The sequence below is a fragment of the Scleropages formosus genome, chromosome 18 (assembly GCF_900964775.1).
Source record: "Scleropages formosus chromosome 18, fSclFor1.1, whole genome shotgun sequence".
Classification (NCBI taxonomy): Eukaryota; Metazoa; Chordata; class Actinopteri; order Osteoglossiformes; family Osteoglossidae; genus Scleropages; species Scleropages formosus.
The window spans coordinates 17,997,479-18,024,708 of NC_041823.1; the positions used below are offsets into that span (position 1 = coordinate 17,997,479).

Genomic DNA, 27,230 nt, shown 5'->3' on the forward strand with positions numbered 1-27,230 from the left:
AGCGTGCGCATGTTTGCCTCTGATTACATTCTTGTGGCTGCGCCAAGCGACTGCTCTGGGGGCTGCCTGGCTCGTGTGGGCTCTCGCAGCCGCCCCGGTGGCACACTGAGCTAGGCGCTGACCCGTTGCTCCGCCGGGGGCCATCTGGCTCTCGGACAGCCTCGGCAGGGCTCCGGCTATGGAGCCTGGTGAGCGGAAAGGGTCCTTCGCGCCAACACCCCGGAAAGGCCAAGACCCTGAACGGACAGACGGAGCTCACCAGGGCTGCTCGGTGACCCAGAGAACTAGAGGTGTCTGTGACTGGCACACATAAGCAGATACCGGGACAGTTACTGAGCCAGGTCTTTCAACCGTGTGCTGTGGGAACAATGTCTTCACACCTCACTGCATGGGGGCAAAGGGCAGACATTTCAATTAGCGGGTGTAAGAGAAAGGGGTGCATTGTGGTACCCAGCAGTACAATAGACCTACAAGGAGAGGGAGTGAAGGGGGGGTTGTGGGCTCGTGGGAGAGCATGAGGAAAAAGAGCGGTGATGGCTAACAGAAAGCAGGAAGAGAGATTTACATGTGAACATGTCTTCTTCAAGCCATGTGCCAGAAACAGTGTAATACCTTTAAATCTGACCATCCACTGAGAAGCAGAAGGGAAACTCTGAGAGGAAATCCATCTTGAGCAACTGCTTCGCCTAGCGACGAACAGGACCAGTGACGTGCACTGTGGTCAACCATGGTGAAACTTTGTTGGGTATGTGGTTAGTGCACCTCCCCTCTCCCCCAACCCCTGGGAACAGGTGCAGTAGTATCAGCCCTTGTAGTTTTACTTTGCAAAGAAATGGAACCAGTCCGCCAAGTTAATCTCTATCAGCTCGGCGCTCTCTCTGTTATCACCTGCTCTTTACACACACACACACACACACTTTCAGGACCACATGTCCCATACAGGGTCGCGGGGAACCAGAGCCTACCCGGCAACACAGGGCGTAAGGCCGGAGGGGGAGGGGACACACCCAGGACAGGACGCCAGTCCATCGCAAGGCACCCCAAGCGGGACTCAAACCCCAGACCCACCGGGGGAGCAGGACCTGGTCCAACCCACTGCACCACTACGCCCTCCACTGCTCTTTACATTTTTGCAAAAAAACGGTACGCATTCACCGCGGTACTCCGAGAATTCCCAATTTCCATCCAGCGGAAATCAGCCACTGCTTTGCCCGTTTAAACCTGGAATAGCTGAAAATACACGTGTCTGTTATACGTCTTGTTTTGTTGCTCTGCACTACCGTTTTTTCACTACTCTGCTTCACTCCTGTTCTTCCAGCTTTTCGGTGTCAGAAGATCAAAGCAGCTTGGATGGCCCCGTCTTAGCTTGTGGCAATGCGGAAGGATGTCATTGACATTCCAGATAGCCCCCTGCACAGCGAAGGCCCCTTCCTGTGTCTTACATGATGACCCTAACATGCCCTGGGTGGTCCCCCTACGGTAAAACTTACTTTTTCAAAGAAACTGATTAAATCACAGCTTCTGGAAGGCGAGAGCAGGGCTTGAGGCTTTGGCTTGAAAGCTCCTTCAGGTTTAATGATCTCATTACGTCACATCTGCCAGACAGGCCTTGGGTGCCAAAGGAGCGGTCGAGCAACTGGCATTTGTTCGCTGACTGTCTAGGGGCAGAGTCACACACAACTGCGCCACCTGGTGCTCCATGGCCGTCAAGGCCACGCTACAAAGTCTTGAATTTCCGCATTGGCTTTGTTTTGACCGGTTTATGCAGCAAAACATTTGCCAGAACACACACACACACACACACACACACATTTTCAGAACTGCTTGTCCCATACGGGGTCACAGGGAACCGGAGCCCAACCCGGTAACACAGGGCGTAAGGCCGGAGGGGGAGGGGACACACCCAGGACGGGACGCCAGTCCGTCGCAAGGCACCCCAAGCGGGATTCGAACCCCAGACCCACTGGAGAGGAGGACTGTGGTCCAACCCACTGCGCCACCGCACCCCCCTTTTGCCAGAACATTCACTAGTATTTACCAGTTCAGTTAAGGACCTGGTTAAATAATAATGGTGAATTTACAGGTTATACACATAATTCCTTAACTAATTCTCTAAAGTGTGCCTAAATAACAATCAGGCTTCTAATGTCATTCCCAAACTTGCTCAACTACTTTAAGAAAGCTCTTCACATTTAGAAACAAATTTTCTTTCAAAAAGATATGCATGCATAGCAGTAATAGGACTTAACAAGGATGTTTTTGGTCATTGAAGTTTGGGATGTTGCACCGATCACCTTACATTTACTCATTTAGCTGGCACTTTTCTCCAAAGCTACTTACAACATTAAGGTTACAATTATCAGAAGGTTTCCATTATTTACCCATTAATACAGCTGGGTAATTTTGCTGGTGCACTTCAGGGTAAGTACCTTGCTCAAGGGTATTACAACCAGAGGGGGGGATCAAACCTCTAACCTTTTGATCCAAAGACAGTAACTCCAACCACTACACCACCAGTTGTCCCTGCACTACAGCCACAGCAGCACAGAGCAGAGGAAAAAGCAGAGCAATGTTATGCTATCGTGTGCCTTCAGTGACCAGCTAGAGGCAGGTGGAGAACTCTGGCAGTCTGGGGCGTCATCCCTCGGCTCCTGTTGGTCAGGGTTGCCCTCAAAGTGAACTGGCACGCAAATGTCCTTTATCGTTTCGCAAGCCAGGATAATGTGCTTCTTCTCACGGTCAACGCGGCTGACGTTGCAGCTCCCGAGCTGGGTTCCCACTGTTTTCACTGTGATGAAGGAGAACGGCTTTCTGCTGATGCACAGGTTGCGTGTGTGGAGCCTCCCTCCAGCCGGCGAGCACACGGCGTCGATCTCTTCCTTCTCGCGGTAGGGGAGGAAGGACTGCGTGGGCCGGTGGCAGAAGCTGTGATTGCGCAGAAACTCTTCCCAGACTTTGGCGTCAAGTGTTTCAGGGCTGCTCTTCAGCACGTGTCGAGCGAGGAAGGTTCTGTGGCCGCTCGTGTGGTTTGTGGACATGCAGGGCTGCGGGTTGAAGTCGGCGTTCACTGAAAGAAGGACGAAGGGGAGCACTTGGAGAACAGCAACCTTCATCTTGTCAAGCAATCTTGCGGAGAGAGAAGATACACATGGTTGGTAGTAAGATACTGACACACAAGAATTGGATGATCCACCACTGAGAATCACACACATTCCTTACAGTCAGCTACTCACACCTATACACACCCCTTGCAAGTATTTACATTTACTTGTATTAATTCAGCTTATGGTGTTCTCTGAAGTGACTTACAGTTATTTATCCCTTTACACACCTGGGTTATTTTTACTGGAGCAATTTAGGGTAAGTACTTTGCTCAAGGGCACTAGAGCTGGAGGTGGGATTCCAAACAGTGACCTTTGGGTCTAAAGGAAGCAGCTTTAACTACTACACTAGAAGCTGCCCCTAGACTTCAAAGAATCTATTCTTTAATTGTATTACAGAATGTGATTAAACATGGAATCGAACCCGGGCTGCAACAATGAGCGCACCAAATCCAAACCGCTAGACCAGCTGGAATAGCTGACCCATGGAGATTCCGTTATATTCATGTGCATTCGTACACGCCGGGTGTTAAAAACTGACGGGAACAGAAATGAGCTGTTGGTAAGTGTCACAGCACTCCTACATGTGAAGTCAGATGAAAGAGAAAGGGTGTGTAGTGCTGGAAACACAACTACCGCCTGTTACAGCACGTCCCGGGCATTGATCACTAACGTCAGCCCTTAACGTTAACGTCAATCATTTTATTGGATCTACTGCTGTGAAGCTGGTGCCACTCCTTCCGCAGGAGTAGTTTTAAAGAGAAGCAGATAAATAAGGAAAACCCTATTTAAAATCACAAGTGCACCGGTAACCACCCCAGAGACCAGTTATGGTCAGGAACACAAACGTCACATGTCTGAGAAAATTATATTCTGGCAGCTACACAAATCCACTTTTAACAATAGTGCAATGGAGACAGTAGGTAGATAGATATAGCTATGGCTTTGTGATCAGAAGGTTATAGGCTCAAGTGCTGTTCCCTGAAGTCTACTGTTACTCTGAACAGTGTAATTCACCCTCAATGTTACTGACAATAAAATGCTGTATAAATGGGTTGAACTTCACAAGTTGCTTTGGATACAAGTATGACCAAAACAATAAAAAAAAAAAACTTGCAGTTTAATGTTCACTTTCTGAAATTGTTAATTACTTCCCACTCTTTTTTAAGAAAGTGGACAAGCGCCAATAATCCCCTTACAAATGACAAATAAACGCAAAAAAATTGCGGCAGAGTCAAATGTCACTACACGTTACATCTTACAGTCATTACCCATTGCATCTTCGCTTATTTTGCACCTACACTTCTTTAATATACTCACACTAATGCTGACCTTGTTATCTGTGTTTGCTGAGTAGCTTTTGAAATCAAATATTTTTGATACAAGTGTTATTTCGAATTTAGAAAAATTTTGAGAATGAAATGTCTTACCTAGAATCACAGGAGAGTAATGGCTCTTGTGTTGCGTTGTTTCCTCTGTGAGTTTCAGTTCATTTTTTACATGGTTATCCACCCCACTTCATAGTTTCGTCATGTATGTCTGTCTCTAATAATCCTTACGTGCGCCCTGTTTTGTGGATGTGTCTCTGTCCTCAGTGGGCAAGTGTGCATGTATGTGTCTGTGCATGTAAACATTAATGTGTGCGTGTACATAGGGGGAATCTATTGCACTTTTTGAAAGGCTGTGCAATAACACAACTCCTTTATTTCTGCTTTAGCACAACTTCTACAGTATTTCTTGTCATTGCTCCTTTTGTACTGACACCCTGATCATTTCCCCTTAAATGATGGTGCTGCGCAACATATATGCTCATTGTGACATAATTGGGCAGCTGGTAGTGGTGAGAGCTGCTGCCTTTGGACCTAAAAGTCAGAGCTTCGAATCCCATCTTCAGCTGTAGGACCCCTGAACAAGGTACTTACCCTAAGTTGTTGCAGTAAAGTTTCCCAGCTGAATAAAAAGGTAAATAATTGTAAGTTGCTTTGGAGAAAAGCATCTACTAACTGAAGGAATGTACAACATAAATATAAAAGACTGAAGTGTAAGATAAAGTGGAACATTTTAGCAGTTTATGTGACTGAACTTATGTGGTTGAATATGATATGATCACATGTAGTTCAGCATAGGTCATTAGGTCGGAGAGAGAGCAGAAGGCTGGTGTTTCTCTTCCTGTTTCAGTGTGCGTCGATGGCCATCTCCCACTTCAGTGATGCGGTCTGATGGACTCACCGAAGAGTTACGGTGCCATGAAACACAGACCCAAACATATACTCACGAACAGCTCTTCTCTCTCTCTCTCATACACACACAATACATCTAATGTGTACATTGTGCAGTAGTTACAATACAAATCACACACACACACACACACACACACATTTTCAAACCACTTGTCCCATACGGGGTCGCGGGGAACCGGAGCCTACCCGGCAACATGGGGCATAAGGCCAGAGGGGGAGGGGACACACCCAGGACGGGACACCAGTCCATCACAAGGCACCCCAAGCGGGACTCAAACCCTAGACCCACTGGAGAGCAGCACCCAGTCCAACCCACTGCGCCACCACACCCCCAGCACAATACAGATCATGAGATGAAAGTCTTAATCGGTGAATCTCAGTCTTTGTTTAAATTTTGACCAATTGTTTGTGTCACTATCTTTTCCTAGCCTTCTGTATTGCTTCTACTTTAGTTTGAGCTTACAAGTACAAGTAACTGTAATTGTAAATTGCACATATTGAACCAGAAGGTGGCAGCACTGCTTCACCTTCTAAGTACACACATACACACAATGTCTGAACCGCTTGTCGCATACGGGGTCGCGGGGAGCCGGAGCCTAACCTGGCAACACAGGGCAAGGCACCCCAAGTGGGATTCAAGCCCCAGACCTACCGGAGAGCAGAACCTGGTCCAACCCACTGTGCCACCGTGCCCCCCACCTTCAACATATTAATGAAAAAATTAAAAGAATACATTTATATTTATATTTACATTTATTCATTGTCTTGTCTCTAATGTCTTGTTCTAAATTGAGATTTGCAAGTACTTTACAATTAGGGTAATGAATGAGTTTATTTTGTTACTAACTGAATATAGCTATAATCCATTTCAATACGGTGAAATGTGAAGCACTGTTGAAATGAACGTACAGTCCTGAAATACCTGATGTAAAATTGCAATGCTTGCTGGGATTAGTACATAGAAGATGACTAAAAAGGTCATGGAATGGTCTGGAGCTTTGATTTGTTTATTAAAATGCTAAAGTACAGTATATACATATATACTTTGCCCTCACACTGGATCAGCACGCAAGTATTACTGCTTCACAGGTCAGCATGATGTGCTTCATGTCACTGCTGGTGTCACTGACATTGCAGCCAATGCCTCCTACTGACAGCTATTAGGAGAAGGGGGCAGTGGGGCATGTGCATCATACTAGGACAAAAGAGATCAGATTCCAGGTAAGTGTTGGTCAGGGCTTCAGAGGTAAAGGAGGTCTTGTCAAAGAACATTCTAGCAAAAAGGACACAGACGGAAAATAGGTACTCGGGTCAGAAGGGTCATGAGGACTCAAGGTTCTGAGTGGGGTGGGACCTCTTCTTTTTCTGAATCAGAGGTTGTCTTGAAAACCACATCCTCTTTTTTCTCCTGGTTGGTTTCCTTAGCTCTGCAATGTATAATGAGTACAATAGCTAGTATTAAAAAAACGGTTTCCAGTGTTTCATACGTGTCAGCTACTCTGCTATTGTCACTTTGTTGTTTAAACACTAAACCTGTCAATATAATAGGAATTTACAGCAGCTGCCTGTATGACACTAATTCTCTTTAATTCAGGCAGTAGTGGATTGTGACAGCTGTCATGATAATTCAAAAATATAAGAAACTTGGTTGAATTAAGTAAGAATATAACATAAAATTATAGTAAAAAAGTCTACGAAATAGAATTTTAGATTGAAATCCAAATCTGAACACCTTTACTATACTGGAAAGTTAAAAAAGCTGATAAAATCTATTACAAGCAGTTATTTACATTCAAAGTATGCTGTGTTTATGACATTCAAAACTACACTAGTGCAGTAAATCTACTGTTCAAAGATGTACTATGCAGAGATGTGTTGTTACATCTATCAGTTACTCACATGTTGGCTGGATGTTGTACTTTGGTACAAAGGAATTCTGTATTTATTTATGTGAGTGGATGTGGAAAAAATGTACAAATTATTAAATATTGATAAAATGTCATTGTAAAGCTATGGCATTTACCTATTAATCATAAATCGTGCTGTTGAAGGATAGCTTACTTACATCCACTTGGTAAAATATTAGACTTACTGAGCACGTAGCAAGTTTACGGAATAACAATTTGCATAAATACCTAAGCCGAAAAACTTTATCTGAGGTTATTGTGGTTAGGAACTATGCTCCAGAGGCTATGTAACATTAGTACATCAAGTTCTGTGAACTGTGAGGGGCAGCACTAGCTGCTGTTATGCAAACACATACAGTACTGTGCAAAAGTTTTAGGCACTTAGGGAAAAAAGCTGTAAAGTGAGAATGCTTCCAAAAATAATGCTCTTAATTAATTAACTTCCTACAAAGCTTAGTAACTATCCATCATCAACAACCGCTTGAGTGTCGGGTTTGGACGGCTGCTGCTCTCTGGTGGGTCTAGGGTTCGAGTCCCGCTCGGGGTGCCTTGCGATAGACTGGTGTCTCATCCTGTGTGTGCCCCCTCCCCCTCCAGCCTTACGCCCTGTGTTGCCGGGTTAGGCTCCGGTTTGCCGCGACCCCAATTGGGATAAGTGGTTTCAGACTGTGTGTGTACTTTCTTTCTTTAATGACATACAAAACCCTTACTGTAATACTGTAACTTTTTGCTAAAGGAATGCTTGGAAATCTAAAATATGCTCTTTCCCATTGACTCTAATGCAGAAGACACTAAATAACCACACACACACACACACACACACACACACGTCCCATACGGGGTCGCGGGGAACCGGAGCCTACCCGGCAACACAGGGCGTAAGGCCAGGGGGGAGGGGACACATCCAGGACGGGACACTAGTCCGTCACAAGGCACCCTAAGCGGGACTCGAACCCCAGACCCACTGGAGAGCAGGACCTGGGCCAACCCACTGTGCCACTGCGCCACTGCACTCCCTCCACTAAATAACCATCTTAAACCAATATTTTTGTGAAACATCTAAGTGCCTACAACTTTTGCACAGCACTGTAGGTGTGATGAAAACAGAGGCTGACATTCTGAGGTGACCTGGGTGAAGAAGTCGATCTCACTGTGGGCAGGACATCCCAACTAGAGGTGGAGCTGTCATATGATTAAGAGACATGGTCACTTGACCAGTTTAGCCACACATTTACAGTACTATGTGTTCAAAATATCATCTAGCAAAGCACAGAAAATACTGTGACTCTTGGGTTACTTATCTTACAGTCATACATTTGGTTTATCGTCATTGGCTCATACTCATGTGAATTCAGAGGAAATACAGTATACAGAAGAGCAAAGGCAGAAGGTTAGTGGCAGAATCTGGAAAACGTGTGAAACTTAAAGTGACAGACTTGTGGTAAGGACACCAATCCCTACACACTGACTGTTATATGAATGATAATAACATAAAACATGAGACATAAACAAAACTTCAGAATGAGTGGCGTCAAGCAGATGCATAAAAATTAATTATTTTATGTACAGCGTATCGTATGTGCAACTTAAGAAATCTGCAAGAATAACTGATGGTAAAAGAAACGCTTTTGTTAGTAAAGGAAAGGAGCCCGAGGTGTTGCCATATGGTGTAACTGCACGAACTTACCGTATGGTTTTCACAATAACGCGAACGATCAGTGCCAAACCTAAACATCCACACACTGTTCCAATCGCCATCGCGCACACTTCTCCTGAAAAAGAAATTATGTATTACTTACTGTTGTCTGCTGTACGTACTATAGTCTATACTACACCTCCTCTCAAAGATAACTTTGTTAGAGTATTATGATTTATATTTCAGTATACTAACTGATCGTTTCCAGTATTTTGCCACATCTCTCTCTCTCTCACACACACACACACACACACACACACACACTGAAGCCGCTAATAGAACAGCTTAATATGCATTCTGATCATGTACGTCAGGAAATAAAATTTCAGCGACTCAGTTAATCACAGTATTGTAATTTTGTATTGTTCAATGTTGCCTACGTGGTGGTATGTGGTATGAATAAATATATATTATTTTGAGCAATGGTGGGAGGGCACATTTCGTGTTTGGCGAAAAACGTACTACTTTTCGGACGGACGCGTTTTGGCGGGAAAGAAGGCTGAAGAATGCTTTCCCGCCAAAATACCAGAAAATAAATAAAAACGTCTTTCAGTAATTTTGAAGAGTGCTCTCCCGTCATTTTTTTTCAAAATCTTAATACAACAATGGGCTTTCCAGCATCCTTTTATTCCTAATTGTACTACAAGTTGAGCTCCTCTTTTTGTTTTTTCAGACCAAATACAGTATCTCCCTCATTGTTTGAGACAGAAACTGCCAGTGTTAGAACACGGCAAGTACAAGTGAAGGAGAAAACTAGGCGTTGGGAAGGTAAACTATAGTGTATGAGTGACAGAGAGAGTGTGTTCCACTGATGTGTGGATGAGTGACCCAGTTAGTGTATCTAGCGGCGTAAGTCACCACTGTGAATAAGGTGTGTGGACATATAACAGTACATAGAGTTCATTGTTATCGCTTTGGAGAAAAGCATCTGCTAAATAAATAAATGTAAGTGCAAAGCAGAATATAGTGAAGGGCAGGCCAGCAAAGCTATACGTAATACAGAAACACCTCAGCAGAAAGGCAGCAAGGAGAACCACCTCAGCAGTAACACATCGCACTTACCAACTGAGTAGATTGTGAGTGAATCTAGAATAATTAAAAGAAATGTTAGAACAAACATATAGTCCAAATATGCATACATACTCCAACACTAAGCATTCATACTCAAAATCAAGGGTCAACAGGTAGTGTAGTGGTTCGTGTCACTGCCTTTAGATCCAAAGGTTGCAGGTTTGATCCCTAGCTGGAGTACCCTTGAGCAAGGTATTTACCCTAAACTGCTCTAGTAACATTACCCAGCAGTATAAATGGTTAAAAAATTGTAAGCTGCTTTGGAGAAAAGCATCGGCTAAATGTACCGTAAACATTGTGTAATGTTTTGCTGCAGTGAAATGCTTATGAAGTCCTAAATGACAATCGGTGTGTTTTCTGGAATGTTTATGCTGTGTATTCCTTCTCGCCACTTTAACTCAGGCAGTGTTACAATAATATGTTGTCAAAGGCACATCTAGCTGCAATCTTCTAATCCCTCTGCCCCTGCGTTTTGTCTCATTCCTTCTCACACGCTCTCCTCAGCACATGACAACAATGAGGGCAGTGTTTCCAATGGGATTCCACAAACACTAATCAGCAAACTCTCTCCCTCTCTTTGCCGATCTCCCGCCCTTCCTCCCTCCACCATCCCTCTCCTTCTCTCTATAACCTTTGCTCTTTTTGTTTTCGCCCCCTCTCGAAACAGCAACCCCCTCGTAGTTCCGGCCCTGTTGCTGTATCGTACTACAGTTATTACAATGACAGTGATTTAAGTCTTGGTGAGACGGAATGACAAAGAAAAGATCTCACAGTGTTCAACCCTAATTCTTCTCTCCCGTGTTGCCACGGCTCGTCGCTCTTCCCTTTGTGAAATCTCGTGAATGTGGAACACTGACCTGCTGTGAAGGAGGCCAGCACGAGCCTCCCGTTGAGAGCCTGGGGCTCCCGGTGGTTGTCTCGGAGAGGTACAGAGTCAAGCCCTTCTTTTTCGTTGGAGAACAGAACCGTTTCCAGCTTCCTCAGCTGGAGAGACACAAAACAGGTGAGGGCAATGGCATGGGAAGGACTGGGGGACCTTTGTTGCCAAATGAGGCTCCAAAAATGTTCAGTATTGTGATATTGTGGCATTAACATACCGTCTGTTACTCTGCATATAATGTAACGGAAATAATGTATACACATATTTGTATGCAATGTTGCCAAATGTTATCATGCAAATATAGGGGAGCAAATACAGGGGCAGTTATTAGTGGCATGGTTAGAGCTGCTGCTCTTGGACCCAAAGGTCACAGGTTTGAAGTCCACCTCCAGATAGGAGCCTTGCACAAGATTCTTATCCTAAATTGCTCCAATAAAATTAACCAGCTGCAGCAAAGAGTAAATAACTGTAGGTAGCATAATGTTATAATGTTTTTGCTTTGGAGAAAAGTGTCAGGTAAATGAGTAAATGTAAATAATATAAAAACATGTACTAAATACACACACACATTTTCAGAACCGCTTGTCCCATACGGGGTCGTGGGGAACCGGAGCCTACCCGGCAACACAGGGCGTAGGGCCGGAGGGGGAGGGAACACACCCAGGATGGGACACCAGTCTGTCGTAAGGCACCCCAAGCGGGACTCGAACCCCAGACCCACCGGAGAGCAGGACCCGGTCCAACCCACTGCGCCACCGCACCCCCCCCCCCATGTACTAAATATTTATGTAAAAATAAATATGTTCAATATGATAAGAACACAGTGTCTTGGTATATTCATTATGTTTAAATGTTGAATTAATATTAAATGAATTATTATAGATAATACAATTGATAATACATTCACTTAGTATATCCAGTATGGTCTACTAATTATATATTGCAAAGCATATGCATAAGTCATTTAGCAACCTAAATTAAAGCACAGTATGAAAGAACACTCTTCCTTTTATTGTGTTTCAATTTAATAGTAATTTCTTTGCCAGAGATCCTATTGCTATCTTATACTGACTCAGCAGGTAAGAACATCTCAGTCGTCAGTGCATCCAAGTACTGAGCAGAGTGTATCCAGTGAAACAGTAGAGGCTGCGTATCTGATAGAAAATGCCTGCTTACGACTGATCGCTTTACACAGTTATACAAGCACTGCCAGTTAAAGGATGAATTCAGCCCTTCAGCATTTTTAGGCCATCAGAAGACCTAATGGCACAGTTAATTTCTGCCAGTTTCTTATCTGCAGAGCTATTGAATGGCTACATTTCCAGAAAAGCTGAGTGGGCCAGAACAGTAGCCACAAAGTGTAGCTCCAAATGTCCATCTTTATGTTGTAACATCATATTTTTTGTCTGAAGTTTTAATTCTTTTGGATTATGATATTCAAACTTGCCCTTAATGCCTGCTGTCATATTATCAGAATGCCTTGTATTCAGAGATTCTGCGTATTCTGATGCGTGTCACTTCAAATGACATTAGTACTTTGCCTAATGTTTCCTGCAACTCACTCTCGCACCTGCGCGTGAGACACCTTGACCTTCTCGGAGAACACGGTCCACAGCACACTCTGATAGCAGGGTGGTGTCGTCAGGGAGCCGTTATACCGAAAGAACCGTCCAAGATCATTCGGGAGAAGAGACCCGACATCAAAGGCTGGGATGCTCACTCTTTGTCCTGAAGGAGCGATAGAGTAAGTAAGTGGAACACAGGAAGCAGTTCACTATGACCTCAGTACACCTGTGATGTACAGTCAGACACACAGACAGACAGACACACCCATACATTCACTGAGTCATCTAGTGTTTGTGTCTTCCTCACACAAACACACACACCTATATGCACGTACACAGACTGACATTCTTCGTTTTCCTGGGAACTGCAGAAGAAATATGCCTTTCTGGCTGGTACTGGAAGTTAAATTTTCCCCGTTGGCTAAATGAAATGAATAAATAACATTTTGACTGACATACATTATAAAACACTTGTGTCACCTTTATATCTGATGCGTCCCAGGTAATTAAAGATGTTTGCAAAGGCAGAATTTGTTTCATCACCTGTCTGGATAAGAAAAGCCCAATCATATTACGATGAAAATAATCAAGAGACAACACAATTTTAGTGTGATGCAAGCACAGTATTTTGTCTGTCATAATATTATTTCTTTCAATAACCTCAATAGTTCTGAGTTAACACTGTGTGAAAAAGGGTTGGAATCTTTTAAACTCAGGACATTTGCAGCATTTAAATATGTAGTATTTAGTAATTTCAAGTAAATTTATATTTTTGGCAGACATATTTCTCCAAAGTGACAAACACATCAAAGTATATCACCTAACGAAAAGGAAAGCTCCTGATAAGAACTGTAAAAACTTGTTGACTTCATGTCCATATGCACAGAACGGAGCATCCAGTAGTCTATTGCAGTTGCTAAGGACTTAGCACTCTAACCTGAAGGTTGTTGGTTTGAGCTCCATGCCCTGCTACTGCTTTGGTACTTACACTAAAGTGCTGCAGCAGAAATACCCAGCTCTGCAAATTTAAATGTTTCAAGTTGGATAAAAGTGTCAGATAGCATTTTCCCTATAAAAAAATGTGTAATCTGTCCACAGATTGGTATTCTGATTTTAGGCTTTGCTTTGAATAGGCAAAGTAAAACGATAAAGTCAACGAATGCATGAAGTCAGTTTTCTGCTCTACCGTTTATGCACACTAAAAATGAAAGAGAACTGGGATCAAGACTTAGAAAAATCCATCAAGTTGTGTCCTCACCGCAGGTAAGTTACTTGGACAGAGTGTGATAAATGGTGAGGAGGAAATACGTGGACTGCACCTCTATGAGCACTCCCAGCACAGCCAGTCCATTGCGCTCTGTCCTTGCTGTGGAAATGTTGGGGTACACATCAGAGTTGTAGTGGACAATGTGCAGCTGAAAGGAACAAGAGCGTGTGTTAATCCCTCTGGACATTATAGGCAAGAGTGGATTCGGATGTGTGTGAGTGTGTGTGCCTCTTGGAGTGAGAGAATACGGGAGAATGCGTGTGGCAGTCTAATCTTCAGAAAATCCTCTTGTTGAGTTCTGAATGAATTCTGCAAGTTCACCGAATTCACGCGTGGAATGAGCGAGAGAGTGTGGGAGAGAGCGGAGGAATATGCTGAACCATTAAGTTCACATTCTCACAGAGAATGCATGTGCGTGCAAGAGAGAGTGAGAGGGAAAAATAGAGGGAAAATAAGAGGAGGGGAATCAGTGCAGTAAGAGGTCTGATTTATAAGTGATAAAGGGTGAATCTTTTGTCTGCTTTCACTTTCAAATACAGCCTTGATTCTCTTCCTTGTCCTCATATGCTTCTCTTTCTTTGTCTCCTTTACCTCTGTCCCAGTTCAGGTGTTTCTTGGCATGCCGCATAATGAACAGATGGACAGCACCGAAGCATGTGGTCAGACTCCATGGTCTAGCATCTCCAAGCTCCACTTCCACTTCCTTTTCCTACTCTGCATTTTAACATTTCTAAGCTTTCTTACCAGCACTTCCCTGTAGGAAGAACCTTGTAGTGTATTTCCCTGTAGAATACTTCACATGGAGTAAATGTGCTATACCTTATGTCTTCTTAATCTGTTTTTCATTTGCCACACTCTTTTTGACTTCCAGCCTACTTATCTTCCTCCCCGTGTGACTGTGTCCCCATATTGCCCACATCCCCACCTCTATGTCCCCCCTTACCCTTACCATTTTCATTCAGATGCTCCTCTCTCTGACCCTTGCTCCTTCTCTCTGTTCCCTTTTCTGCTGAAGCTTCTTGTCTACGTTTTTGTCCCTGCTTCTCCACCCCTACATGACCCTAAGTGCAGTGTTTCCTCTTTCTGTCTCTCCTAAGCACAGATGAGCCCTGGCAGCAGTGTGCTGTTCAGCATCCTCTCATGGACTCAGGGAAACTAATTCTGGAAACTGAGCAGCACCAAAACCAACTGGTGTCAAAACATTTTAATGTGAAATCCAGACAACGACAGGTTAAAAAAAATGCACGGGCTTGTGTGTGATTGTTTTTGTAAGTGTCATTGTGTAAATCAGAAATACTCTGGTACAAGTTAGATATTTTTAACATTTTTAATCCATGTTGACTCTTTAAAACATTTTTAATCTCTGATTTAACTTTAGCAATTAACACCTCTTAATCTAATTAAGTTGTTTCCAAACTCATTTCCCTAATTCCAGTGTAGAAAGCTGTCAACAGTCCGGGTGGTTTTACACTTCAGACTACTATTCATGCCGCCTAATCACATCAGTAAACATGATCTTTTGGTTAATGTAAATTTATCCCTGCTGTGGATCTGTGCACACATCTGGTGACATATCTCAACAAATGTTCACATTTCTTGTTAATTTGTGTTTCTTCTTGTAACAAAATTAGCGAGAAGACCTCCTTCAGTGACAATTAACTACTTTATTATGAAGTCATGGGATAATTTCTAGTTTTTTATTTCTTGCAAAACAGGGTTTTCTGTTTTATTTCTCTGAAAAGTCACATGTAATTCATGACAATGTCTTTCCTAGAAGCAGAAAAGAGAAGTTATAGAAAAATTGTATTTGTCTTATTTATCAATTTCTTGTCACCACAGTGAGCTTTGTGAATCTTCTGGATTATGATTATGTGTGTGAGCATTGCACAGTGAGGGGTGTGGTGGCGCAGCGGGTTTGGCTGGGTCCTGCTCTCTGGCGGATCTGCAGTTCGAGTCCCGCTTGGGGTTCCTTGTGACGGACTGGCATCCTGTCCGGAGTGTGTCCCCTCCCCTTCCAGCTTTACGCCCTGTGTTGCGGGGGTCGGCTCTGGCTAGTGGTTTTAGTCAGTGTGTGTTGTGCAGTGTTGCTGTTTTGCCTGGCTGTGTTTGCACAGCTCCATATGAAAGCACACATTTCTTGCATGGTACAATCCCACATTTGCACTCACCTCAGCTGCTGAACAGTGCCCATTAATGGTGTGTTCGCTGCCTCCTGTACGAGCCACTCCATTGACCTCAGAGCTACCCCAGTGCAGATGAAGCTGCGCGGCTGTGAAATGCCAAGGCAGCCCTCCCACTCCCATCCACACAGGCAAAGACATTTCCACTGAAGAGTGAAGAGAAAGGAAATGAGAAGAGGACATTTACTATATGTTCCAGGACTGGGCTTTTTACAGCAATCCTTTTTTGAATGCCCATCTTAGGTCTGGAGGAGCAGATGAGAGCACCTGCGCAGAGCCTGTGTATTCAGATATCCATCTATCTATAACTGCTTGTCCAATAGAAGGCTGAGATGGTCCAGAGCCAATCCCAGAAACGCAGGGCATGTATCAGAGTTCAGTACACTCTCAATGGGATGCCAGGCCATCACAGATCGATTGCATATGCCTATTCACTCACACATGCACACAATACTGGGAATTTAGAGTCACCTGTTTACGTGAAACATGTCTTTGAAGAGATGAAGGAAACCGGAGCACACAGAGGAAACCAACATGAACATAGGGGATATTGCAAAATCTGCACAGACTGAGTGGGGTGTCTCTCTATCCCTGGACTTGTCCTTCCTACCTGTGTGCCCGTTGTTGGTGAGGGTGAATGGGTTGTTGCCAGGCTGATTGTAGCCCAGAGGCTGCACAGGAGTCAGAGAGGGGTCGTGCTGCACTTGAGAAGTTTCCACATTGATGGGAGACTGTTCTGTACCCCCACAGTGAGGGAAGACCTCTGGCCACTGGGCCTGGCTTGTAGAGCCTGGAGTGGAAAGAGTGGGAAAAACACAGAGAAGTCATGGGACAGTGCATTTATCACCTGAGCTAAACAAAACTAGTAGGATATATACATATCCATATTTCTGTGTGTATATTTGTGAAGAGAAACAAAATGGCACAAAATAACAGAAAGATGAAGTGACAAAAAGAGGACACTCGATGTTTACAAATGAAAGGACAGATGAGTGGTGGAGGGAAAGCAGGATCCTCAGTGCTAACAAATGAAGGACAAAGCAACTGTGAGTGGAGGAGGGTAGGGGGGACCTCAATGCTGACAAAGGGAAACTGTCCAACTCCATCCAGCAGCGGTACATTACAGAGAATAGAGGGTGTGCAGAGGGGAATTAGCTCAGTGCCCAGTCATGCATGTCTGATGAGGCAGCACATTGTTGTTACAGCAGGAGTAGCAGCACTCCACACCCTAATTGGATTGGGGGAAAAGACAGTGGGCAGACAGACGGGCAGAGAGGCCCAGGTGGAGGTGTGAACAGAGAGAAGGATAAATGGGATGGACCCCTGCTTGGGGAAATCTGGTGCAGAGAATAGGAATATAAAATAGAGCAGTGGGGTGACAGAGGAGAAAAGTGAAAACCAATGTTGACTTTTACATTTACATTTCGTCATTTAGCAGAAGCTTTCCTCCAAAGCGACGTACATCTCAGAGAAAATATGATCATACTTTTGCATGCTGCCTTCTTTGATCAGAATTTTTTACTTATGTATAAACATGGCTTTCCACTCAATAGTCATTTCGGAGAGGAACTAAGTTTTACTATGAATAAATAAATGCATAATGCAAAAAAGTAGTAAGATAACTGACGTGCAACTTGAACAAATGAGTTTCTGTGTCCTGTCCGTTGGTGCATGAATGCTGTCCATTCTGTGTGCATTTCAGGTGACCCCTGTTTTCACTAAATTGGGCAATGCACGGGCTCAGTGAGTGGGGATTAAATAGAAGACCATCCACGAACAGGACTCCTCCATACCCTCCCTTTCCCCACAACCCCCGTCCATCAAAAAAGAAAAAACTCAGCTCCATAGCTCTGTGTTGCCATGGAAATCGCCTTGACAACACTAAGGCGCACACACTCCTATTCTAACTTTTCATGCTGTCACAAATACAGGAGAACTAATTCAGGCACATGGATCCACACAACGGTATGATCATTAGACTCTCCTGGGTTAATTATACATTGCAAAATTTCAAAACATGGCATTCATTTAGTTTACTTCACACGCAACACCTTTATTTCATCCAGAATTACCAAGCAGTGCATAATATTATGGGATTCAAATTTTGCTAATTCACTCACTCACTTTTACTGTACTTTTGCTGGACAGTTCAGAAAGCTGTGCATAAAATACCCTTTATTGTATAACTGTGTTACTATATTAAGATCTTCAGTTGCATATATTAAGATTAATAATTGTGACCTTAACACTGTAAGTTACTTTGGAGAAAAGCGTCAGCTAAATGAATAAATGTAAATGTATAATGTAAATGTAAATGTAAAACACTACGTGTGTTGGAGAAAAAGTCATGGCTTTCATTGCTTCTCTTTTGTTATCCCTATTTTGCTCATGCACCTGCTTGTCTCACTTTCTATCACCCTGTCTTCCTCTTGGACTCCCTCCCCCCTCGTTCCTCTTTCTTTCTGTCCCCTCTCAGTGTGACCATTTCTCCGATGCCAAGATTGGGAACTGGCTGACTGAAAGTAACAGACAACAGACAGTGAGCAAGAGAATGATAAATTTCAGGGGTGGCAGGACCAAGAGGACAGGGAAAACAGAGAGGTACGGTAAGTTTGGAAAAGACAAATCCGGGCAAGGTCTGAAGAAACCTCCTCAAACACTTTAAAACTGAGACTTCATTATATTAACTGGCAATGTATAGAATATATGAAAATAAGGTGAGAGGAAAGCAACTGTTGTGAAAACAATTCAAAATATGATGTCTTTTGGAAAAATTACTGTTTGGAGGTCCCTATGTTACTTACAGATCACTGAGTAATTTGTACAATACAGGGGTCCTCACTCAAAATTTCTAACATCAACATTCATATCAGCATTTGTTACATCCATGAGTACTAGTTAATTATTTAAATCAGATGATGCACGTTGGAACAAAATACAGGAAGACATGTACCAACTCTGACAGACAACCACTGATACTGAGTATGCAAACTCAAGCTACCATATCTTGACAAACCTTGTGAAATGATTTTTAAACATTCTCCTACCTGTGTATGTCCAATGTGTATCTGAAATAAGGAAAGAAATTAAATTATATTTAACTTTTAAAATTTGGCATGATGTTACCTACCACCGCAAAATACTTGTTAATAACAGTTATGTGAAAAAAGAAAACGCTAAAGAGGAATAAGGAAAATAATGATGTCAGTCTTACCAGCACTTGCACAAACCATCCACTGGCAAAACAGAATGAGCTGAATGGTCCATAGCTCCACAAGGTCCATAATGTTAATTTCCCCCATGCAGATTGAAAGACAGACAATAAACGGATACGATTTTTGCTTCGATCAACACTTTATGTTGTCATATCCACAAAAGGGACCGACTTGAAACCAAACTATGGTGCCAACGTTGATGATATATTTTTTTTTGGAATGGATGATGATGTTTTGATCCCAGTGCAGAAAAAAAAAAAACTAAATTGTGAGAGAATTGAAAAGCAAAGTAAGCAAGTTAGGAGAGCGCGCAGTCTATTGGTGTTCACTGAAAGCTCATTCTGAGTCCACTGTGAGGGTACAAGGGACTAAGAGGGAGCTGTGGGGGTGGTAGAGAAAAAGGGGGCAGAGGAAGTATGAGCTGAGGGGCAGTGAGGGAATTATGGAGGGGGGGGGGAGGTAAAAGAAGGTAAAAGTACCAGCATTAGCTAGGAAAGTAGGGGTGAAAATTTGACGTTCGAAACAAATCCAAGTTATAAAGCCTAACATGTGCGAAGATTCTGTGCTTGGTTTACACCAAGTATTTGTGAATAATGAGGACATTTTAAAATCTGTTTTTGAATTGGCATAGCTTGATCACTATTTTCTGTGGTTTACACTTTGTGTGCAAGTAAAGGTTATTGCCAGTGTATTTCTACGTGTTTGTCCTTCATAAAAATTAGAAAATATATTTTTGCAGGTTCATTCAGCTTCTTAATCCCCCCGTAATTGACTGGAATTGTGGGGGTACGGTGGCGCAGTGGGTTGGACCACAGTCCTGCTGTCCGGTGGGTCTGGGGTTCGAGTCCCGCTTGGGGTGCCTTGCGACGGACTGGCGTCCCGTCCTGGGTGTGTCCCCTCCCCCTCTGGCCTTACGCCCTGTGTTACCGGGTAGGCTCCGTGACCCCGTATGGGACAAGCGGTTCTGAAAATGTGTGTGTGTGTGTGTGTGTGTGTGTGTGTGTGTGTGTGTGTGTGTGTTTGAAACAAAGAGAAACGGAGGAGGGGGGTGGTTTTAGGTGTGAAAGAATTAGCCACATCATGGCTGGAGTTGACTCACAATACTGATACCACGTAATAATGAAGTGTATTTCTTCATTATTCCGAATACACTGTAATACAGCGAGATATATTATAATACAAATTCATAAAGGCAATGTAGAATAATAAAAGTGTAAGTGATGCCCTCTAGCGCTGATGTTGATTTTCCTCTCTCCATCCGGAACTAATTGTCAATTGTGTTGCACGTTTCTGCCCGGCCAATAGAAGAGGCTGCACCTTTATCCAGTATGGCGAACCATCTTCGCTTCGTTGCGCGGACCGTCATGGTTCAAGATGGAAACGTGGACGCAGCGTACAGGGCATTAAACAGGTCAGCATTTTTTTTTTAAAAAAATATAAAATAAAATCGAATGTATTTACTATGTTTAAGAGGAAGAGACTTTACACACAGGCTGTGTTTACGTGACTGGCAGGGCGAGTGAGGTCACGTGTGAACTTCCCCCGCGTAGCTATCACACTGACACAGCGTCAGCGACACTAGTAAATATAACTATATATATAAACTATTTATATATGAATTGTTTGGGCACGAATTGAGACGCGCCGCGCTTTCTTTACGCTCCAAACGACGTTGTAAGTTACTGTTACACCTACTCGTCTGTATTGTGTCATCAAGCTGAATGAAGTGTTTTATAACCCTGACTGGTCAGTGGATGGGTGTGATATTTCATTAATTTAGCTGACAGCTTGCTCTAGGTGACTTCCACTGCTGCATATACAACTTCTTTTTTTATTTTTTACATTTACTAATTTAGCTGATACTTTTCTCAAGTGACTTGCGTTGTTAATCTACCAACAACTATTTACCCACTTGTACAGCTGGGTAATTTTTACTGGAGCAATTTAGGGTAAATACTTTTCTCAAGAGAACTACAACTGGAGGTGGGATTCGAACCTGTGACCTGCTGTGTCCAAAAAGAGCAGCTTAACCGCAACACTTTCAGCTGCCCCCTGGAGCAGCCAGTGTGGTTCTTGGAGCCAAAAAATTGGAAGTTGCTTTGAGCTCAAAGTAAGTAACAGAGTCATCCTGGATGAAGGTGTCTGCTAAATAAAAGATTCGTTATAAGACGTTTTGATACTAAGGCCTTTGGGCCGAAGTTTGGCTCAGCAGAATACATTTGAATCACGTTTTTTATGTATTTCTGTAAACTGTTTTTTGACATGTCAAGGCAAGCTGTTGTGTGCTATTTGTGCTCAGCGATGACCACAGGCTTTATTCAGCACAGAAAAGAACAGCCCCATGAATATTCATACAGGGAGTCCTTTTTAATATGAATGATAAGCAGTTGCAAACAGGCGTTGATCGTGAGCAGAATAAACATGAATACCTCCCCTCGTAATAACGTTAATGCTAATTCTTTTAAATGCAGACATCTGATGCCCGACATCTATTTTCTGATTTTCGGATTTTGGCCTGCGTGCAGTTAGGAAACAACATTGTCCGTAATTTGAAATAATGGCAGTATCAGTGAGGAAGCCAGTCCAAGCAAGCAAGTAGACAGCCCTATGATAATTCCCTCACACCTAGAAAATGTTTACATAGCACCTAGTGTGTTCCACTACTATATTGTACACTTTTTTTTATTTTTATTTTTAAAAAGCATACTCAAGTAGATTGGCAGTTTATATTACTGTCAAGTAGGATTGTCCCAAGAATGCTACACTTTGATGGTAGTTTAGTTTCATGATACTCGTAACCATTTTGATATGGGGAAAAAAACTCGAAAACAAGAGTACTGTTTTTAAATGAGAAATTCCAGTTTTTTTGTCTTACGCTTGTGTCCTTAGGCTTGAAAGGGTTCAAACATATGTCAAATTGCACCAGTCAGGTTCTGTGAGGCTCCATCTCTGTGTTTAATGTAAATTGAAGGAAGTGTGCAACACACAATATGTGTCATGTTCTATTATTTCAGAAATTACTGTTTTTTTACATTGGGGGGTGCGGTGGTGCAGTGGCTTGGACTGGGTCCTGCTCTCCGGTGGGTCTGGGGTTCGAGTCCCACTTGGGGTGCCTTGCGACGGACTGGCGTCCCGTCCTGGGTGTGTCCCCTGTTGCCGTGTTAGGCTCCGGCTCCCTTGCGACCCAGTATGGGACAAGCGGGTTAGACAGACAATTGTGTGCAATGTGTGTGGTGTGTGTGTGGTTTTTTTTTTTTTTTCTTTTTTCTTTTTTTTTACATTTCTTTTGCTGATTTTCATTCTGAAATTATTTTAGAGCATTTTTTTTATTACAAGTAGCACTTCAGGTATGTTTGACTTAACCTGCTGTATCTTATTAACTTTCCCAGAATTACATTTCACACAGAATGCTTGGTCCACAGTCAGTTATATTCTTATGGCAGTGAATCTGGCTTGACCAAGTGTTTTCGTGGCAGGTTAACTCCCAGACTTATGCAATCAGTGCTTGAGTTTATACAAGCAGATCATTCTAAAATATTTTTTGTGATTTAACTTATACATACAATTGGAAATCTGTTGAAAGTTGACTAGAAAATGTGATGCATAAGAAATTTTAATATTTTCAGGTAAATCAACTTTTCCTTACTGTAAGCCACTGTGGAAAAATCCTACCACACCTTATTACAAAGGGAGAAAAATTGTATAGAATAAATTAGTCCAGTTAAAAAAAAAAAGATGACATTACCAGGTGTATAAAAGTGGTTTCCAGTTCACCAGTATTGGATTTTCCTTTTGTGTTGTGTGTTTTTTTTTTTTTTTTTCCCCCCCCCTTTTTGGTGGCTGGCTGCAGTTTCTTACTCATAGTAGAGTGGATGAGGCTAAAATCTCAGAAAACCACTCTACCAGGCAGTGCTGGAAGTGTGATGTTTGACACATCTTTAAAACATTTTTATGGAATATGGCCAAAGAAGCTTGTACATAATAGCAGGTACATCCCTGCTATTGCTATTGCTTCTGCTTTTGTAGGGTTTACATTGTTCATTTTTAAGAGGCTCCAGCATTTAACACCTTTGTTTGCATACTTGTACAGTTGTGCTCCCAACAGCTTTTCACATAATCCGGATAAAAGGTCCATCTTTAGAATAAATGTATAGATGAACATTATAAAAGCACATTTAAAGCCTTTTGATGTGCAACGTGCTCCGAAAAAGTAATGGCTTTAGTAAATGATCCTATAATCTTAAATGATCTGTGACTCACTGCTGACAAGGCCTTGTGCATGACTCATATTTGTAGAGCAGCGATTTCACCAGCTGGAGCAGTGTGCTGAATGAAAGTGTTGTCTAAGAAACTTTGCCATTTCTTTTGGCCTCTATCAAGCTTTGCTATGTTGTTAATAGCCTATATGCATGTATGAGAGCAAGCTCAGTGTTTTGAAGAGAGAGGATAAGATACGGTAGAACTTCATTAATCCCAGCAGAGAAATATGCACATGCAGAATCTGAATACATGACACATAGCAAGGTACATTGTTATAACCAAGAAAATAATAAATAACAAACAGCACTGACATTCTCTTTTATACTAGAGAACAACAAAGATCAGTGTAATGATTCTAAGGTCACAGCACATCCCTGATTCTCTGTGTTGAGGAACTTGCAAACCCTTGAGTGACATTATAGAGGTGGATGATTGCTGGTAAGGACCCCCAAAGGCACTTCTTTGTACACTATAGTTGATTTAATTTGGTAGCTAAAGGAGCTCATGGTGACTACTTCATGGAGGGAATGTGAGCCATTGTTTATAATAATTCTAGTTTCCTCCTCACGATCCATGACAAACCTGCTTTCTTTGCAAGTGTCTTGACCTTGTGGGTCTTCCGAGATGAGATGCCTCTACTCCCCCAGCACACAACAGTGTTAAGGATAATGCTGGTGTCTAGACCTTCTTGGATCTTGTGGAGAATTTTTGTACATAAGTTAAATGACCAAAGCCTTCTAATAAATGGAATAATATTCCATTATATACCTTGGTGGACCATGTGGAGAATTTTGCTAAATACGTTAAATGACCAAAGCCTTCTAAGTAGTGGAATATCTTTTTCTGTACTTTGTTATACTGTATATCTCATATTCATGATGGATACTCTGTGGCATTAAAACTTAAAGCATTCACAAAATTTAGTTTTCTGCCATGTCCTGGGTTTGTTTTTAGCTGGGAAAATATTTCTTGTGTGAATGACATTTCTCTTATCCTAATATTGAAGAATGGTTTTTCTTTTGCATTGGTCATTTTACACTACTTTCCATGATGATGTCTTTTAGCTGCTTGTCCCTTTGTCAGGAGACAAGTTGTAGTTTGTTTAACCCAGATGGCGTTAACTTGAACTGAACACAGTTGGCTGGGACTTGAAACGGCTCATGTCAGTGAATCCCACCAGGTGATCTGTGCATTGCATTGCTCTGGTCCTGACATCCCACTGTGTATGCTGGTTATGGTTCAACTTACCTGTGACAAAGTAACGTTGACTGAGCTGTTGAAGCTGATTTGTTAGTTGGGAACTCATGGCAATATTTTAAGCATTTCAGGTTTTAACATAGTAAACAATGGTGTGGAAAATTGAAAAGCAGACAGGTTTTCAGGAGTGTGGTTTTAAGTATGCATTTCATTCAGTGATCAGTTCAGTCAAGGTAGGACCACAAAATCTGTTCGCACCAAAACTGAGTAAGTATAAAAGGAAAGAATATGGTTGAGTTCCATTACACTGAGGTTATTAAAGATTGTTTTTAATTACAGCAATAAAATGGCATTCTCTACAATAGTTTGTGTTTCTGTAAAGAAAGATGACAATTTGTATAGTTCATAAAGAGTTTAAAAGGGTTGTCAAAAGTTATGAAGTTCAGATAACATAACCATATTTTAGTTTGCTTTTAATGTTTGAAGCAGCATAATCTTAAGACAAAATGCCATTAGCAACACTAAAATAGCTGTGTGTAACCTGTCATATATGGTGAAAGACAACTTCACATTGGCAAAGTGCAAAACCATGCTGATAATGTCTAAGTCTGAATAACAACTGCAAAGAAAATTTAATAAGTTCAGGCTAGACAGATGCTAAACAAGCAGGTCACAGCATAATGATTTAAGAAATGCATATCATCTTTTCATTTAGTGGAGGTTCCACAGGAGAAGAGATGCCTCTATCAGTCTGGGGGGGGGGGGCGACATCTCTTGGTAACACGGAATTTTCCAAGATTTTGAATAGAGCACTCATATACTGTCTGTATTACTGAATGATGAGTGAAGGAAGATTAGAGCTGTTTGTTTTTGAATAAACCTTGAATAATCTCACTTGCAAAACGGAGCATTTAGTCAGATATAGTATCTTTTTTTTCTTCATCCCTCCCTCTTTTTCTGTCTGCACAATATTGTGGCCTGTTTAAACATGCGACCACAAGTCCCGTTGAATTACATTACGCAACTGTTCCAACACACGGCATTTTCTATTGGTTGTTCAGCTGCTTAATAGGCCGGTTTAAGCCATCCTCCTCAATGACTATTGGTTTAGCTGTCATTGAGAGGCGTAGCTTAGAGATTTCATTCACAAATCTCTAGAGCGACAACTCTGTACATGTGCTTGCTGGCGCTTCTTAAAGGGCAAGCTGCCTTATCTTATTCAGTGAGGGAGCACATGTCCTTGCGAATGATTGCTGGCGTAGAACTGTGTTGTAGCTTCTTTTACACAGTCAATTGATATAAAGAGCAGTTATATCTGACCTCATCAGATGATACATTTCTGGGGAGAGGGGCTTTTTTTTTTACTTAGATGGAACACTTTTCCAGTGCTTTATAAATTTTCATCTTGGACATAGTAAATTTTTTTATGGACAGCACTGACTGCAGAAGTATGTTTCAAGCTCTGTTTAATACAAAATGCATATCTGCAGCAAGAATATTGCAGTTTTATAATATTATAATTACTATATTTATGAACTACTCAGCATTTTACCCAACGCAACAAATTTATAAAAATTGATGTTTTGACTGGAGCAGTTCACATTAAGTAACATTGTAAAGGCTACCCCAGAAGTGCTCTTCCTGGGTTTTGACTATTACCAGTTTTCAGGGTAACTGCTAAGTTATACTTCTGCATACTTTTTGTTGACTTAAGATCATGCTTTACCTTGATTTCTACAATGTTATGGCTGTCAGTGGTATTCATTGGATTCCTGTATATGCCTATCAGTGCACATTGGTGGTATTCATTTCCCTGTTTTCTGTAGGGTGCTAACAGTGGACGGGGTTATTCAGTCCATCCGACAGAAGCGTTACTTTGAGAAGCCATGTCGACAGCGGCAGCGAGAACATTATGAGGCCTGCCGTCGCATCTACAACTCGGAGATGGCGCGGAAGGTTGCTTTCATCTCGCGGACTCACAGACAGGACCCTTGGGTTGGCTGCTGAGGAAGATGTCAGATCCAGAGATGGCAGGACCGACAGTGCTGGACTGGAGAACGCACTGCTCATAAACTAGTTGATCCCACTGTTTTATCTTCACCCTTACAGAGCATCAGCCCCATGACTAAACACAAATTACTGGCAATTTACTTTGACATTATGATTGTTTCTACTCTTATTTTGGAACACAAGATCTTGTACTATTGGACAGATAAAGGTTGGGTTGTAATCAAGTCTATGGATGGAGGGGTAATACCACTCTTGAACAAATCTTAACAGAACTGCCAGCGCTGATATGAAAGGAAAAGGTAATTTTAACAACGCCCCTTGTTTAAGAGCTTGTATGGTTTTTGTGATACTCTGTTCATTTGCATATTCTGTTCTGTTCGAGGACATGTTAGCCATATTATTTGTTGGAAGTATCTGTCCTTTACAAATTAGCTCCCATCGCTAGAGATAAAAGGAAGGGACTACTATTTACTCTGTCCTTTGATGCACCCTGATGTAAGTAGTGTGCTGATTGTAACGCTTTACTTTATCCAGTCTGTGAGCATTGGTTGCTGATCCAGCACTTGTCATTGTGTAATTTATGCCAATAAAATCCTCCGTGTCCGCTGGAGTACTGTATGTCCGTCATCATTTTAACGTTT

General features: G+C 42.3%; 2 protein-coding genes across 2 annotated transcripts; one reads left to right on the forward strand and one right to left on the reverse strand.

Annotated features, from left to right (window-relative positions):
* Positions 1-6,337: 6,337 nt before the first annotated feature.
* On the reverse strand, positions 6,338-19,286 carry ca14 (carbonic anhydrase XIV). The gene is made up of 12 exons (XM_018735247.2): positions 19,122-19,286; positions 18,955-18,975; positions 16,518-16,697; positions 15,896-16,053; positions 13,780-13,875; positions 12,941-13,007; positions 12,466-12,623; positions 10,873-10,999; positions 10,007-10,030; positions 8,936-9,020; positions 8,377-8,430; positions 6,338-6,768 (listed from the first exon to the last, which is right to left on the reverse strand). Exons 1-12 carry the CDS (start codon positions 19,207-19,209, stop codon positions 6,672-6,674), a joined length of 1,155 nt encoding a protein of 384 aa, XP_018590763.2. The 5' UTR covers positions 19,210-19,286; the 3' UTR covers positions 6,338-6,671.
* mrps21 (mitochondrial ribosomal protein S21) lies at positions 18,491-27,199 on the forward strand. The gene is made up of 3 exons (XM_018735233.2): positions 18,491-18,508; positions 20,428-20,533; positions 26,406-27,199. The coding sequence occupies exons 2-3, from the start codon at positions 20,451-20,453 to the stop codon at positions 26,584-26,586; spliced, it is 264 nt and encodes an 87-aa protein (XP_018590749.2). The 5' UTR covers positions 18,491-18,508; positions 20,428-20,450; the 3' UTR covers positions 26,587-27,199.
* Positions 27,200-27,230: the final 31 nt, after the last annotated feature.